Source organism: Oratosquilla oratoria, chromosome 44 (assembly GCF_046742065.1).
Source record: "Oratosquilla oratoria isolate Oo_2021 chromosome 44, ASM4674206v1, whole genome shotgun sequence".
Taxonomy (NCBI): Eukaryota; Metazoa; Arthropoda; class Malacostraca; order Stomatopoda; family Squillidae; genus Oratosquilla; species Oratosquilla oratoria.
The window spans coordinates 11,144,680-11,163,269 of NC_134820.1; the positions used below are offsets into that span (position 1 = coordinate 11,144,680).

Consider the following 18,590-nt stretch of genomic DNA (forward strand, 5'->3'; position numbering starts at 1 on the left):
CCTTTTTGTTGACCGGAAACGGCTGACTAAGCAAAGTTTGAGGTGCGTTTTATCCTTTTGTTGAATAATTCTACCTTGAAAGTCCGTCGCTTCATATGGCTAGGACAACCCACTAATTACCTACTATTTTTGTTTTAGAACTTGGTATGTACACATATCCAGGGGGGTGGTTCGTTAATGTATAATGTTTCCGTGTGTTATGTGGGTCGAGTCTAATGGCATCCACTGGTGTGTGTGTTCGTGAGTCCGTTTGTGAGCGCTCGGGCGGTATGCTAGTTGTTAAAATGTGAACTCAGCATTTTGAGCGGATATGGTATGGCGCCAGCCAGACTGGTGGTGATTGCGACATCGTTGGTGTTGCATGAGAATGGTGATGTATACATATCGCCCTCCCCCTGGGGTTAGGTGGCTCCCGGCACCTAAGGTTACATGGTTAACAAAATATTGATACATATATACTATTATATAGTTATATAGTCAGGGACACAAAATCTTTGGGTGGTTATATGTGGAGAAGGGGGGGGGTGATGTTGAGGTGATTATGAGGTCCCAAGAGGGCACATTGAACTAGAAGGATGGGTATGCGATGTTGTGTCTCTGAATAGGGAATAAGGTTGTGTCTCACCAACATTACACATAATTTCTACCATCATACAAGGGTCTATACGATATTTCACATATCACTGTAGGAAATCACATTTTCAAATATCATACTGGAGTTCATATGGTACTTCACAATTCACTGGTTGTAATTCACAATCTATGTTTTCTGGAAAGCTCTTATCACGAGTTTGTATGAGTATATATGTTATGGTATTCAAGATATTGGATGAGACACAAGACCAAACTTATCCTAGGTTTACAGCAATTTGGGAAAGGGAGAGGAAAGGAAAAATAAAAACTGTTTGATGGTCTTATTTCATGCAAAAGAATTTTGTTAGTATCACTAATATAAAAATGATGATTAATATTGAGAGGGCAGTGGAGGCATAGGGTAAAATTTTATAGTGCAGATCTAAGGAGTCCATATCAAGAGTAGTTGATTTATTTAGGAGACGTACCATGTCCATCTTACTTGGGAGGATGGTATCGGGGATCTTGGGGAGGGGTGGGAGTGTTAGTTGAGTTATGGGACCTAGATCGTGGGTGGTGTTGAGAGTGCCTTGGTAGTGTAATTTGTTGGGAAGGAGCATTGAGTCCATCATATAGATGTGTCTGGTAGAGTGATAGAGCCGTTGATCTTATGATGGGAGGGTGGTTTGTGTAGGCATATTACAGATACTAATGTGGGGTGGGGAAGAAATATGAAGTGTTTATGTCCTACGTGGGTGTGGTGTATTTGAGTGTTGTCTGAAAAGCGAAAATCGCATGTCTCAGAAAAATTGACTTTGGGTGTTGTGAGTTCTGAGAGGCAAGGTTGAGACTTGGTTAATTGGAAATGGAAGGGGTAAGCTGGACAGATATGGAAGTTGGGTTGTGCTATCTTGCAAGCTGCCATGGTTGTTGACGATTGCTCCCGGTATCAGTATGGGGGTGGAGAGGGAGAGGTGGACGAGAAGGGGGAGCAGGAAGATGTGAGGCATCCTGTGGATGAAGGTTATGTTTTAGTGAATGAGGATATGTCCATCTGACTCTTGCTAAGGTTATAGTGGTCGGAAGGAAGTAGAGAGAGTTTGATAGATATGCAGAAGGGAGTTCTTATTGTAAATTTGGCCATTTTAACCTCCACTGAGGGATGCATGACGTCCTGCATCTTCAGGGGCGAGAGCTAGAGTGCATGTTTAGTTGCGTCGACGTAGTGTCATGTGATGGGACTTGCGCCTGGGTGAGTTATGTGTTAGTGCAGTAGGTGGGTTGTAGTTGGGAGGTGGGGTTGGGTCGAGGTTAAGTTTAACCTTTCTCAATTTCTCTCCGTGTATGGTTACGGTTGTGTGATCGGAAGGATCCGTTAACAGGAAAACATTGTTGGGGAGTGAGGTTGTGACTGTGAAGGGGCCTAAGAACTTGGGTTTGAGTTTGTTAGTTCTATTAGAGTCTTTGACCATGACTGTGTCTCCAAGTGTTATGTTTAGTGGAGATGACCGTTTGTGTTGTTTTGTTTTTGTTCTTTCTTGAGCTACTTTGAGGTTTTCCCTGACTTGTTTGTATATATTTTGCATGCCTCATTTTAGGCATTGGGTAAGGCACGGGTGGTCTGCGTGGAGCTGGTAGGCGTGGCTTGAGTCTTTGATGGCTGAAGGTTTTATTTGGCCTTCTGTGGTAGGCACAAGTGTAACCAGTGTTTCTTGGTATAAAGTAGGCTTGTATCATCGGAGGTTGGAATAGAGCACCGCTCGCCAGTTGGATTGATTGTGTAACCTTGGTCATATGGCTGTGGACGGCATTTCTATTCAGAGCGTGGGAGCACCGCTGCCACCATTAATGTAACCTCCTTTCCTTGGGGGTTACATAGGTAGGACTTAGTGCGGGCAAGATAAACTCTCAACGACTCCTTTTCTTCTTATTTTATTATAACTAGAGTTTATCATGTCATCGTATACACTATAGTCACTATTTACAACACATCACTGGCACACGTTTTTCTTGGTTATACACTTTTGTCTCTACACCACCTTACACAATGTTCTTTTGAGTTAATCTCTGGAGCACCTCACACCTAACCTCTCGAGAGAGAGATGCACGGCCTTTTTGTTGACCGGAAACGGCTGACTAAGCAAAGTTTGAGGTGCGTTTTATCCTTTTGTTGAATAATTCTACCTTGAAAGTCCGTCGCCTCACATGGCTAGGACAACCCACTAATTACCTACTATATTTGTTTTAGAACTTGGTATGTACACATATCCAGGGGGGTGGTTCGTTAATATATAATGTTTCCGTGTGTTATGTGGGTCGAGTCTAATGGCATCCACTGGTGTGTGTGTTCATGAGTCCGTTTGTGAGCGCTCGGGCGGTATGCTGAGTTGTTAAAATGTGAACTCAGCATTTTGAGCGGATATGGTATGGCGCCAGCCAGACTGGTGGTGATTGCGACATCGTTGGTGTTGCATGAGAATGGTGATGTATACACCTATTGTCATTGTAACAGTGCTTATTAATGTCACCTGGAGTTGAACACCCAGTCCACAAAGTTGAAACTATCGTCTGATAGTGACTGGACTGGCATGGCGCCTGGACTGTATCCTAGTGGCTTTGTTCATTAGTAAATTTGTTTGTAGCACACACACTCACACACACACACACACACACTCTCTCTCTCTCTCTCTCTCTCTCTCTCTCTCTCTCTCTCTCTCTCTCTCTCTCTCTCTCTCTCTCCCCCTCTCTCTCCCCCTCTCTCTCTCTCTCTCTCTCTCTCTCTCTCTCTCTCTCCCCCTCTCTCTCTCTCTCTCTCTCTCTCTCTCTCTCTCTCTCTCTCTCTCTCTCTCTGACTCTCTCTCTCTGAAAATTGCATATTACGTTCATGTATTATAATTTACAAAATCAATATTTAATTTTCTAATGCTATATCGCCTAGGTGTGAACAATTAAATTAACACCAGAGCTGTTACAAAGACAATAGGGCTTTCCTTGAGCTATGTAACAACTTCCCCACAGTCTGATCGAGTACTAAATCAGACTGTCAGTATCCGTGATGATGACAAACCGTATGATCTTTAGATTTACAGGTACCACATTACTAAATATAGCTTAGATTATGTAGGTTAGGTTAGAATAGATGAATTTATCATTCTTAATTTCTTTGACCTCTGCATCCATGATGATGACCCAAATGATATTTGGAATTAAGGTATCACATTACTAAATAGAGCTTAGGTGACGTAAGTTAGGTTAGAATAGATGAATTGATCATGCTTTCATTTCTTCGACATCGGCATGTATCAAAAACAAACATTGCATATCATGCACCTGCTGCCACTTCATTTGTTAGCACATACATACCAAGGCTTTTTCCCCCTTACAAGGAAGGTAGCCAAAAAGGAAAAGGCATAAAATCATTCCCACCCATTCCATCCCTGAATACACTCCACACCCCTCCACCCTCCCTCTTATCTTAGCACCTCCTGGATGACAGGTCATCCCTGCACCTTGTCCACTGACTTGGGTCAGAAGCAGGGTCGCCAGAAACAGCACATCCTCAGCAAGGCCGCTTCATTAAAAAGGCGACCCCCCTCTCCGTCCCCCCAATGCATAAATGGAGAAGACGGGGAGAAATCCCTTCGGGCTGCGTCAAATTTTGCTCACACATACTACCTCACCCCCCATCCCCCCACCCATTCCACCTCGTGCATCACAACATCATCCATATACACTCACTATCCGAGTTACGACCTAGATCGGTTCCGACCCACTGGTCATAAGTCGAAACAGTCGTAACTTGGACCGTATACATTCGAGGTGTATACTCAAGGACATATGATGCAGAGCATAAATCCAGCTCAAATGTTTCGTTTGTGGCCTCATTGTAGAACATTTTGCGTTGAATTTTTTCTACAAGGTAAAAACGTATCTTTTGGGGTGTAATATTTTGTAACACAAATACCAATAAAAGTCATATTTTGATGTACCATTTATTATTTGATCACTAGTTCTATGATTTTTAAACAAAAGTTTGAGTTTTTGAATGTTTTTAACAGCCCGCTGATATGTAGAAAAAAAAAATTCTCATGTCCTTGTACAGTTGCCACATGCCGCTATTTTACTACGTTTTGGTACAAAATTCTACGAAACGGCAGTTGTGCTTACTCCCTTGGCTAGTGTGTCACTGTGTGTTTGTGTTACTATTTCATATTCACTATTGCTTTAAAGATAGTAATACATAACATGATGGCTTCCAAATAGCCTGCAACAACTACTATTGGTGAGATGGAGAAAAAACTTGAAATTATTAAACGCCATGGGGGAGGTGAAGGGGCCAACTCCATCGCCAGAATCATGCAGTTGCCCCAATCAGCTCTGTCTCCACAGCATTAATACCAACATTGAAAAAACTCATTGAAGAGTGTGGCTATAGTGCCAAACAGGTGATAAACTACAATGAGACAGGCCTGTATTGGAAGAAAATGTCATCCAGAACCTTAATTGCTAAGGAGGAGAAAATAATGCCAGGAAGGTATTTTCTTTCCTTGACTTTAATGTATTGATGTGTCAATCATGCAAAAGTAACAATCATCATGATGAATTTTTGGCTCTTGCCAAACTCTTGGCACAGCCAATGGCATTGCTTTCCTTGCACCTCTCATTTATGCATCTAAATTTGATTGGCAACTTCCACATACCACACAAGGGGAGGGGCCCATGGTTTTTCTTGGGCACCCATACTCGTTCCAGTTCTTCACACATTTCACAATTTTATGTGATACATGCTTAGGTCCAGCATAGAAACCACACACAAAACAATTAATCTGGTGAATTCCTGTATCCTCTTGTAGCCATGGTCAAAAACATCAATATTTATAGTGTAAACCTGAAAAAGGGAAATTGTAAGCAATAATTGTTTTCTATACCCCATACATTTCTTTGTGTAAATATAATTTTCTGTATCACTAGAACACTCAATGGTAGAAGAACAGGAAGTACATATTTGGAACCAGTGCAAATTTTTGCATTAGAAACACTCAGAAAATTAAGATTAAACTTTTGTGAAAGATTGTTACCCAGTGTAATACTCGACATTTCACTGGTATTTACTTACCCTGATTTTGTCAGGTCTGATTTATCATTTGTGTAGTGACTTATGTAATTCATTTATTTTTAGGTACCAAGATGAAGAGAAAGAAGGTGCCAGGTGCCAAAAACTTGAAGATCAGACGCTATGTGAAACCCAAGAATGCTGCTGTGTGCTTGAACGAGTTAGTACCGGGACTTGTTTATGAAACAGAACTGGATGGTAGTGTACATAATCCATTCTGTGTTGCTGTTGAGGTAAGATGGTAGTGAATAATAAAAATGGTAATTTTCAGTTTATTCTCATAACCACTACACACATCCATGTCCACACTATTTCCTTTTTGAGTTCAAAACTTTTGTTTACACTTTATTGGTAGGATTTTCTTTTTACTGTAAGATTGAATATGCAATACTATTGTAAAACCAGTATTTACAGCAACAGCATTATTATTATATCTTGACGTAGATAAACCTTGACAAACCAAAAGAAGTTGACTCTTGAAAACAAACATGTCCATCTTACCTTGAAACATGTCAGGATTACACAATCCTGCTAATACTGGATGTTTAAATTCTTCCTTCATTTTCTATATTTTGCCAGATAATTTTAGATGAAGGGAGAACTTGAGAAATCCATACCAGACCTGAGTTTCGTACAAGTCGTAGCACCTTTTTATCATGTGGGAAGGGGTGTATTACTGGTGTGTCTCTCCCTCCCTCCCTCCCCCCCCCTCAGTCCCCTCCCTCCACAGTGGTTCTCATCCTTGGGATCATAGTTTTTCTTAGTCATCCAACATAAAAAAGGTAATTTTTTTATACTATGCCCTATGTATATAAAGACCATTGTGTTCATGGTCAGAGTTGATTTACCATGGTCATGGGTCATATGTTGGACTTATAATTGACAGCTGTTAACCATTACCAGCTACTAAGAACTGATGCAGCAATTACTATTATTGTTGGGATGTAAATGCTAGTCCAGGGCTTGTAATTAATAGCTATGACCTATTGCCAGCCACTATGGCACTGTATGTTTTCAGTGAAAATGTATATTAATATTATTGACTGTACTGACAGCACTGTATGGTACAGAAACATGAAACATACATGAAACTTGGCCTCCAAGTAAAAAAATTCATAAATCAATCATGAAACATAGAGAGGAGTTGGAATGTGTTTGAGATGAGGTGCCGCAGAAACGAGTTACTAGGCTGGATAGTGAGAAACGAGGTGAGGAGGAAAGCTGGGGTGGAAAAGGAGTTGGGAGATAGGGTGGAGGAAAGAGTATTGGGATGGTTTGGACACATGGAAAAAGTAAGTGAAGAAAGGTTAGTAAAAGAAATGTGGAAGGCAGAGATGGAAGGAGTGAACATGGATGATATGGATGGATGGCATAAAAGGGGCATTGGGAAAGAGGGGAATGTCTGTTGAGGAAGGGAGAAGACAGAAAATAGGGCTGAGTGGAGAATCGTTGTGTATGGATGATGCATGGAAGGGAGTGGGTGGGGGATGGGGGCTTGTCTCTTGTGAAAACAGACATGAAGTGATTATTCATGACTTAGGCCATTTCTAGATCTTCTGTGTATTCTTTATTTCCTTGTAGTTTCACCATTTCCTGTTTATTTTTAAATTTACCATTCACATATCTGTAGAATAGTTTGGGCTGCTCTTTGCATTTTTTATGTAGTCTTTTTCATAGTTCCTTTTTTCCTCTGCACTTTTACATACTCAGTATATATATATTTGCCATTTTCCAGGATTTTTATCTTTTCTCCATCTTTTCCAAGCTTTCTCTTTTATCTTTCACCTTGCTGCATCTTTTGTTGAAGCAGCATTTAACATACACCCTCTCTTGTTTATATCTCGATACATAACTACTCCTTCATTATAGATATCCATAAAAATCTCCCATTTGTTCCATGTAGAATTTTTCCCAATTTGCATTTTGAAAGAATTTTAGTTTTCCAAAAGTCTGATTTATTGTACACCACTCTTTTCTGTATTTTTCATTTCTTCATTTAGTTCAGTATAAGTATATGGTCACTTACCAAATGGTGTCTTGTATTCAATTTTATCCACAATTTCAGGTTGTAAATGTTAGTCTCAATGGTTCATCATTACTTCTGTATCTGGTGTTTTCACTGACCCATTGTGTCATTGTATATTCCTTGGTCATGTCCAGTAATTCATTACCCCATAGATCCTTTCTGCACTTCACTGTTATTACTTTGCTGTTAAAATCCCCCGTGATTACCAGATTACCTCTGCCCTTTAGTATCTTAGTATCTTGTTTAACTAATGCCTTGTAAATTCTAACATTTTCGAATGCTTGTTTCTCCAAGAGCTCATTTTTGGGGGCACATAAACCACCACAAACTTTCTACTTTTCATATTCATGTTTTTTTACTTTTATCGTGATCATTTCTACATTGTTCTTACCCTTGGTAATAATTTGTCACATTCAAGTTTTTCTTGGCCTAGTACATGATTCCTTCTCCCTGTTTCTTGTTTCTGTTTTTTTATCCAATAATTGTATAACCCGTGTCCAACATTATTGGGTGGTATTGGACCCCTTAATTTCATCTCCAGAATTCCCATTGTCTTTTTTTCATCTAACAGGTAATCATTTAGTTCATTCAGTCCTGAAATTAATCCGTTGATGTTACTATTGGCCACTATTAATTTTTTTCTCTGTGTGTGTGTCAAGGATGCGTTATGTCGCCCTGGCTGTTCAACTTGCACATGGATGGGGTAGTGCGAGAGGTAAATTCAAGGGTAGTGGGTCAGGGATTGGAGATGGTTTAAAGAAAATGGAGAAAAGTGGGAGGTGAGCCAGCTGTTGTTTGCTGACGACACTGCGCTTGTGGCAGGATCGGAGGAGGGATTGAGGAAGTTGGTAACAGAGTTTGGGAGAGTATGTGATAGAAGAAAGCTAAAGATAAATGTGGGTAAAAGTAAGGTGATGGAGATGTACAAGGGGTGAAAGTGGCAGTAGACTGGAAGTGAGCATTAAGGGAGAGCAACTGGAGGAAGTGGATAGTTTTAGATACTTGGGTGCAAATGTGGCAGGAAAAGGTGGAGTGAAGGTGGAGGTAGAATGTAGATTGAGAGAAGCGAGTAAATGCCCATGTGGATTGAAGAGTGTAATGAGGAATAGACATTTGGGAATGGATGCTAAGAGGAGACTGTATGAAGGAGTGATTGTGCCAACAGCACTGTATGGAGCAGAAACATGGAACATAAGAGAGGAAGAGAGAAGGAGTTTGAATGTGTTTGAGATGAGGTGTCTGAGAAGTATGATGGGGGTTACTAGGCTAGATAGAGTGAGAAATGAGGAGGTGAGGAGGAGGAGAACAGGGGTGGAAAGGGAGTTGGGAGATAGGGTTGATGAAAAAGTATTAGGATGGTTTGGACACATGGAAAGAATGAGTGAAGAAAGACTAGTAAAAGAGGTATGGAAGGCAGATGTGGGGGGAGTGAACATGAGGGGACATCCTAGGATGAGGTGGATGGATGGGGTGAAGGGGGCTTTGGGGAAGAGGGGAATGTCTGTTGAGGAAGGACGGGAGAGGACAGAAGACGGGTGAATGGAGAATGGTTGTATATGGATGAAGATGTGATGCATGAGGTGGAATGGATGGAGGGTGAGTGAGCAAAATTTGACGCAGCCCGAAGGGATTTCTCCCCGTCTTCTCCTTCTATGCATGGGGGGGGACAGAGGGGGGGGTCACCGATTTAGTGAAGTGGCCTTGCTGTGGATGTGCTGTATCTTGTGACACTGCTTCTGACCCAGGGCAGTGGTCAAGATGTAGGGATGACCTGTCATCCAGGAGGTGCTAAGATAAGAGGGAGGGTGGAGGGGTGTGGAGTGTATTCAGGGATGGAATGGGTGGGAATGATTTTATGCCTTTTCCTTTTTGGCTACCTCCCTTGTAAAGGGGAAAAAGCCTTGGTATGTGTGTGTTTACCTAGTTTTATTACACAGGAAGGGAGCTATGCTTGTAGTGACCCGTCTTTGTATCTTTCCGCATCAAGTTTTTTCTTAAAATCTTGAATAGTATTTGCATACACTGTTTCTTTATCTAAGTTATTCTAGATATCCAGCACTGTGTGGGAAGCTATTCTTTTTCCAATCTCTTCTATAGTTATCCTTTTTTAGTTTCTTTTCATGACCTCTTGTTTTTCCATTTTCATTTTTAGTAAATCATTCCTGTCAGGGATTTCCATTCCTTTCATGACTCTAAATATAGTCAGTAGATCACCTCTTTCTCTTCTCTGCTCCAGTGTTGGTAGTTCCAATTTTGATAATCTTTGTTCATATGTTAATTTGGAAAGAGCTGGTGCCAACTTTGTCGTTGCTCTCTGTATTCTTTCTAGTTTCCTTGTATTCTTTTTAGTACTGGGTGTCCATAGTGTCGCTGCATATTCCAGTTTTGGTCTAATTAATGTAATTAATATTTTTTTAATCATTTCTTCATCCAAATAATTAAATACCACTTTCATTAATCTTAATAGGTTGAAGGTTTCTCTGACTATTTTGTTTATATGTTTATCCAGTGTCATGTCTTTGCTGATTATTACTCCAATGTCCCTTTCTGAGTGCACTTTCTTGATTTCTTCATCACCAATTTTATAATTTTTTGAAATTCTGTTTTTACTTTTTTCCAAACTCCATTATGCTACACTTCTTAATATTGAAGTTCACTTCCCACTTTTGAGTCCATTTCCAGATTTTGTCTAGGTCTGATTGTAATGAATCACAGTCCTCTTCTGTTCTTCAATATTTTTATGTCATCAGCAAAGAAATTCATATAACCTTCAACTCCTTTATCCATGTCATGTATATGGCAAACTTGATTGGAGCCAGCACAGACACTTGTGGAACACCACTTATCATTTCTTCCCATTTCGAGTATTTGTCTCTCATTACTACCCTCATTTTTCTCCCAGTCAGGAAGTCTTCCATCCATTCTAATAGTTTACCTGTGATGCCACCTATTGATTCTAATTTTCTTGTTAATTTCTTCACATACTTTGTCAAATGCCTTTTGTAGGTCTAGATAGGCAGTCTGCCCATCCACCCCTCACTTCTATTGTATCTATTAGTCTTGAGTAGAAGCAGATCAGGTTTGTCATACGTGATCTTCCTTGTCTAAATCCAAATTGGTTTGGGTTTAATATAGATTTTTCTTCCAGGTGTTTAACCTATGTTTGATCATTTTTTTCATATATTTCAGCTATTGTGCTCATTAGAGAGACCAGTCTGTAGTTAGTTGGATTTTCTTTGTTTCCTCCTTTATATATTGGTACAATGTTTGCATTTTTGCAGTCTTGTTGTACCTTTCCTTCTTTGAGTGAGCATTTGATTATAGTGTGTATTTTATCTGTTAATTCTTCTATGCATTCTTTCAGTATCCAGTTTGCAATTCCATCTGGACCATGTGATTTTCTGACATCAAGGTTTTTTTATTTGGATTAGGAGAGGAACAGGAGTAATTGGTGAGGAACAGTGTGGATTTAGGACAGGTAGAGGTTGTGTAGATCAGATCTTTTGTGGTAAGACAGATGTGTGAGAAAGCTATAGGAAAGGGGAAGGATGGTTTTTGGGCTTTTATGGATCTGGAAAAGGCTTATGATAGGGTAGACAGAGAGTGAGTGGTTTGAAGTAAAGGTGGGACTTCGTCAAGGATGCGTTATGTCGCCCTGGCTGTTCAACTTATACATGGATGGGGTGGTGCGAGAGGTGAATGCTAGGGTAGTGGGTCAGGGATTGGAGATGGTTTAAAGAAAATGGAGAAAAAGTGGGAGGTGAGCCAGCTGTTGTTTGCGGACGACACTGTGCTTGTGGCAGGATCGGAGGAGGGATTGAGGAAGTTGGTAACAGAGTTTGGGAGAGTAATGTGATAGAAGAAAGCTAAAGATAAATGTAGGTAAAAGTAAGGTGATGAGATGTACAAGGGGTGAAAGTGGCAGTAGACTGGAAGTGAACATTAAGGGAGAGCGACTGGAAGAAGTGGATAGTTTTAGATACTTGGGTGCAAGTGTAGCAGGAAAAGGTGGAGGTAGAATGTAGATTGAGAGAAGCAAGTAAATGCCTTGGTGGATTAAAGAGTGTAATGAGGAATAGACATTTGGGAATGGATGCGAAGAGGAGACTGTATGAAGGAGTGATTGTGCCAACAGCACTGTATGGGCAGAAACATGGAACATAAGAGAAGAAGAGAGGAGTTTGAATGTGTTTGAGATGAGGTGTCTGAGAAGTATGGTGGGGGTTACTAGGCTAGATAGTGTGAGAAATGAGGAGGTGAGGAGGAGAACAGGGGTGAAAAATGATTTGGGAGATAGGGTTGATGAAAGAATATTAGGATGGTTTGGACACATGGAAAGAATGAGTGAAGAAAGACTAGTAAAAGAGGTATGGAAGGCAGATGTAGAGGGAGTGAACATGAGGGGACGTCCTAGGATGAGGTGGATGGATGGGGTGAAGGGGGCTTTGGGGAAGATGGGAATGTCTGTTAAGGAAGGTAGGACGGAAGACAGAGGTGAGTGGAGAATGGTTGTATATGGATGATGTTGGGATTGCATGAGGAGGAATGGGCAGGGGGGGTGGGGGGTGGGTAGTATGTGTGAGTAAATTTTGACGCAGCCCGAAGGGATTTCTTCTCCCCGTCCTCTCCTTATATGCAAGGGGGGACGGAGAGGGGGGTCGCCGATTAAATGAAGCGGCCTTGCTGTGGATGTGCTGTGTCTTGCGACACTGCTTCTGACCCAGGGCGGTGGGCAGGGTGCAGGGATGACCCGTCATCCAGGAGGTGCTCAGATGAGAGGGAGGGTGGGAGGGGTGTGGAGTGTATGTAGGGATGAAATGGGTGGGAGTGTTTTTATGCCTTTCCCTTTTTGGCTACCTCCCTTGGAAGGGGGGAAAAAGCCTTGGTATATGTATGTACTAATTTCCTTCTTTGTTAGTTATTTCCTTCGTTGGGGGGATTTCTGTCTCTATTCCCTCACTGTTAGGTGTGTTCTCTATTGTGAATACCTATTTGAAGTGGTTGCTCATAACTTCTGCCATTTCTTGTTCTGTATATTCATGAATTCCTTGGTACAGCTTTTCTATTTCTTGCTTGTTTTTTAGTTCACCGTTCACATATCTGTAAAATAGTTTCGGTTGTTCCTTGCATTTTTCTATTATTTCATTTTCCTAATTTCTCTTTTCTTCTCTGCATATCTTTACATAATTGTTTCTTAGTTTGATGTATGTTTGCCATTTGCTCTTTTTTCCTCCATGGTTTGTCACAACCCTTAGCTTCACTACATTTTTTTGTTGTACTAGTTCTCTATGTATGTTCTTTCTTGCTTTTGTTGTGGTACATGTTTGATCACACCCTCATTATAAATATAAATTTCTTTTAGTATATTCCATTTCTCTTCCATCCTTGTTTCTTCATTTAGGAATTTTTCCCAGTTTGCATTAAGAGAATTTTTCAAGTTTCTCAAAGTTTTTGTTGTACATTGGTCTTCCTATTCTATGTCTCTCCTTCCTTCATAGGTCTTTTTGCTCTTTTAGTTCAAATTCTATTAGTACATGGTCACTCTTTCCTATTGGTACTTTGTAATCTATTCTGTCTACAATTTCAGGTTCTGACGTATTAAATCCAATCTCGAAGGTTCCTCATTGTTTCTGTACCTGGTATTTTCCTTTATTCACTGAGTCATTGTGTATTCCATGGTCATATTGAGTAGTATGCTGCCCCATATATCCTCTCCACCCCTCACTGTCATTTCTTCCCAACATATTTCTGAGTTAAAATCACCCATAATTACTGTATTTCCTCCTTTCAGTATATCAGTTCATGTTTAGCATCTTCCAACAATTTGGAATGATCGTGTTCTGTCCAGGACTGTGTTTTAGGGGGCACGTACACTACTACAAATTTTCTACTTTTCATGTGGTTGTTTTCTACTTGCATTATAATTGATTCTACATTTTTTTTTTTTCCTTCTGTTAACTTTGTCACATTTAAGTCTTTCTTGGTCAAAAACAGTACTCCTGCTCTTTGTTTTTCCTTTCTATTCTTCATCCAGCAGTTGTATAGACCTTGTCCCACAGAGTTAGGTGGTAGATTACCTTTTAGTTTGGTTTCTACTATTCCCATTATGTCCGGTTTTTCTGATGCCAAGTAATCATTTAGTTCATTCAGTCCTGAAATCATTCCATCTATGTTGGTATAGGCTAGTTTAATTTTATTTTCCTTTTCGTCTTTTTCTGTCTGCTTTGTTGGTGGAGGGGTGTGGAGTGTATTCAGGGGTGGAGGGGTGTGGAGTGTATTCAGGGGTGGAGGGGTGTGGAGTGTATTCAGGGGTGGAGGGGTGTGGAGTGTATTCAGGGGTGGAGGGGTGTGGAGTGTATTCAGGGGTGGAGGGGTGTGGAGTGTATTCAGGGGTGGAGGGGTGTGGAGAGTGTATTCAGGGGTGGAGGGGTGTGGAGTGTATTCAGGGGTGGAGGGGTGTGGAGTGTATTCAGGGATGGAATGGGTGGAAATGATTTTATGCCTTTTCCTTTTTGGCTACCTCCCTTGTAAGGGGGAAAAAGCCTTGGTGTATGCATGTTGTTTCCTTTTTCGTGGTATATCATTTTCTCATCCTCAGGTCACCACTTTAAAAATAAAAAAATAAAAAATCTTTTCAGCCTTTGTTTTTTTCATTTTTTTTCTTTTGCTTCATTTCTAAGCTCCTTTTCTTTTTCTTCATCACTCGTTTCTTTCTTTATCCATACATTCTTGTGATTTTCACTCTGCTAGTTTTGCTATTCTGTAGAGTACTTCCTCTGCTATCATTTGTGACCTAAGTTTTACTTTTAGTGGCCTATATTGCTTTTCTTTTGAGTATCTACCTATTCTATATGTTTCCTCAAGTTCTTTATCCAAGGTTTGATCCTCCTCTTGAATCTCCTTCAGAATCTCTTTAGTGATTTCTTTTTCCTCTCATTCTGATACCTAGGAACATTATGCTTTTCTTTAATACCGTAGATCACAATGCATCTTTTGTTTTTTTTGTCCACTGTATCCCTAACCAAATTTCCTTTCTCTTTAATCACTTTGATTACCGTTTCCTTTGCATTCTCCTTAACTTGTTGTTCCACTTTCCCTAAAAGATGATTTTTTACTTTCCTGTTCCACCTTCCACTGTTTCTTTATTTCTTGGAAGTCGTTTTCTTTAATCTTTTTTTCCACTTTCTCAGTCACTGCCTGTATTTGATCCTTCATCTCTTTCTTTAATGCCTCATTCCTATTCATATCTTCATTTTTCAATCTTATATTTTCTCCCTTTATCCTATTCAGTTCCATTTTCAATTCATCTATTTCCTTATTGTTTTCTTCATCGGCTTTTCTTAGTATGGCTACCTCTTTATATATACTTTCGCATTCACTTTTCAGTTCAATTATTTCATCTAACAACCCATTTATTTCTCTATTTCTTATAATATTTTTAACCTGGGTTCTCTATCCATGTCTATCCCTCTATACATATTGCTATTGTCTCTATTGAACCCCGAGAAGACATTTCTTTCAAACTTTGGTATGTCTTTGGGGGCTTGTTCAGATTTTATTTTTCCCCTCCAAGTGGGGACTCAATGGTACGTCCAAACATCGCTTTGCAGTTTCCTTTTCTCTAAATCCTTTGTTTATTTCATCCATTGTTGACACTGATCTTGTGTGTAAATATGTGTGTATAAATATATACATATATATATACAGTAATGACAGAAAATATGAGCAAACAATTCAAGTCTGTTTTCACTAGGAAAGAAATGCAACTTCAGGATGAGAAATTAAACCCCCCACCTCCCAATTAGGGAAACAAGGGTAACACAAAGAAATAATGGATCAAATAGTGAACCGTGATGTCAGGAAATCACATGGCCTAGACGGAATAGCAAATTTGATATTAAAAGAATTAAAAAAGAACACAGACAAAAATATATAACATAAGTTGCTCTCTCAAATAAGGAAAACTCCCCAAAGACTGGAAAATACTGATATACCGATTTATAAAGGAGGAAATAAGGAAGACCCAACAAATTACAGACTGGTTTCCCTCACAAGCACAGTAGCTAAAATATGTGAAAAAGTTGTAAAGTAGATGGATAAAACGTCTGGAGAAGATCCTAAATCTGAGACAGTTTGAATTTAGACTGAGAAGACCCTGTACCACAAATTTGATCTGTTTTTACTCAAGACTACTAGACATAATATATGAAAGGGACTGATGGGCTGATTGTGCTTTCCTAGATCTACAAAAAGCTTTTGATAAAGTCCCTCACAAAAAACTATTAAGAAAATTGGAAACTGTAGAAGGGATGCAAGGAAAACTACTGAAATGGAATGAGGACTTTTTGCATGAAAGAAAAATGAGAGTACTGCTCAGAGATGAGAGTTCTACTTGGGAAGAGGTAATTAGTGGAGTTCCACAAAGATCAGTATTGGCTCCAGTAACATTTGCTATGTGAATGACATGGATGAGGGTGTGGAATGTTACATGAACTTCTTTACAGATGATGTAAAATTGTTAGAGTACTGAAATGGAACGTGACTTGCTACAGAGAGATCAGAACAGGGCCTGGGAATGGAGTGGGAAGTGGACCTCAACATAAATGTAGCATAATGGAATTTGGACAAAGTAAAAAAGGATATCATATATATATACCAAGGCTTTTTCTCCCTTACAAGGGAGGTAGTCAAAAAACAAAGGCATAAAAACCATTCCCACCCATTCCAGACCTAATACACTCCACTCCCCCCCACCCTCTACCCTCCCTCCTATCTTGGCACCTCCTGGATGACGGGTCATCCTTGCATCTTGTCCGCTGCCCTGGGTCAGAAGCAGTGACGCAAGACATAGCACATCCATAGCAAGGCCGCTTCATTTAATTGGTGACCCCCTCTCCGTCCCCCGATGCAGAAACGGAGAAGACAGGGAGAAATCCTTTCGGGCTGTGTCAAATTTTTCTCACACATACTACCCCACCCATTCCACCTCATGCATCACAACATCATCCATAAACAACTATTCTCCATTCACCTGTCTTCTGTCCTCTCCCGTCCTTCCCCAGCAGACATTCCCCTCTTCCCCAAAGCCCCTTTTAACCCATCCATCCATCTCATCCTAGGTCACCCCTCATGGTCAAACCCTCCATATCTGCCTTCCATACCTCTTTTACTAGTCTTTCTTCATTCTCTCCATGAGTCCAAACCATCCCAATACTCTTTCATCTACCCTATCTCCTAACTCCCTTACCACCCTTATTCTCCTCCTCACCTCATTTCCTCGTTTCTCTATCCAGCCTAGAAACCCCAATCACACTTTTAGGACGTCTCATCTCATCTCACTGTGACATAGAAATAAAGGGCCAAATAATGAACCTTGATTTTGGAAAATCACATGACCTAGACAGAATTGCAAATTGTTTACTAAAAGAATGTATAAATGAACTAATGGACAAAATATACAAGATAATAGATTGCTTACTCAAAGAAGGAAAGGTACCGCAAGACGAAATATGCCATTATTGTGCCAATATATGAAGGGGGAGACAAGGAAGACCCTATAGGTTTCTCTTGCAAGTACAATGGCTAAAATTTGTGAAAAAGACATCAAAAGTGGATGAACTAACATCTGGAGGAGAATATACTAAATCCAAAACAATCGGTTTTAGACAGGGAAGATCATGTGCCACAAATTTGATTTGTTTTTATTCAAGGTTAATAGATATAATGCAAGAAAGGGACTGATGGGCAGACTGCTTTCCTGGACTTACAAAAAACTATTAAGAAAACTCAAACAAGAGATGGTTTACACAAAAAATTACTGAAATGGATGGAAGATTTATTGCATGGGAAAAAAATGAGTGGTATTGAGAGATAAAAACTCGACCTGGGAATAAATGATAATGTTTGCTATATATGTAAATGACATGGATGAAGGTATAGAATGTTACATGAACTTCCTTGCAGACGCAAAACTACTAAAGAAATTATGAAAAAATGCTGTGAATCGCTACAGAGAGACCTGGACAAAGTCTGGGAATGGAGTCAAAAGTGGGAAGTGAACTTCAATATTAAGAAATGTAGTGTAATGGAATTTGAAAAGTAAAAAAAAAAAATAATAATAATAATAATAATATCAGGACAATATAAAATTGGTGCAAAGGAAGTAAAGTTCCGAAAAGGACCTAGGAGTAATTATCACCAAAGACCTGCCCCGAGTCAAATGTATTAAGATAGTCAGAGAAACCTACAATTTACTAAAATCATTAAAGGTGGCTTTTAATTACTTGGATGAACTAATGTTAAGAAAAAATATTAGTCACACTGAAAAGATCAAGATAGGAGTATGGACACCCAGTAAAAAAAAGAATATAAGGAAAATAAATCCAATGAGCAATGATAAAGATGATGCCAACTCTCAAATGTGAATGGAATACAGATGGATAATTTTGTTGAGTGTAGTTGGGAAAGTGTATGGGAGGGTTTTGATTGAGAGGATTAGGAGAGGAATAGAGGGAGTAATTGGTGAGGAACAGAGGGAGTTTAGGACAGGCAGGGGTTGCATGGATCAGGTTTTTGTAGCAAGACAGATGTGTGAGAAAGTGTTAACAAAGAGTAAAGCTGATTTTTGGTCCTTTATATATCTGGAAAAGGCTTATGACAGGATAGACAGGAAGGCGCTGTGGGAGGTATTGCAGATGTATGGGATAGGAGGAAAGCTGTTAAGAGCAGTCAAGCATTTTTATGGGAGTAGTAAAGCCTGCATTATTATTAGAAATGGAGAAAGCGAGAGGTTTAGGGTAAAGGTTGGACTTGGCCAGGGATGTTGTGTCGCCATGGATGTTCAACATGTACATGGATGGGGTGGTGCAGGAGGTAAAT

General features: G+C 39.9%; 1 protein-coding gene across 1 annotated transcript in view; it reads left to right on the forward strand.

The window, feature by feature from the left end:
- Positions 1–5,752: 5,752 nt before the first annotated feature.
- Positions 5,753–18,590, forward strand: part of LOC143022206 (double-stranded RNA-specific editase 1-like) — a gene marked incomplete at its 5' end in the record, with an annotated part of 28,324 nt that continues 15,486 nt past the window's right edge. Inside the window, 1 exon segment of the mRNA XM_076180314.1 lies at positions 5,753–5,919. Within this exon segment, the coding sequence (XP_076036429.1) occupies positions 5,753–5,919 (167 nt within the window).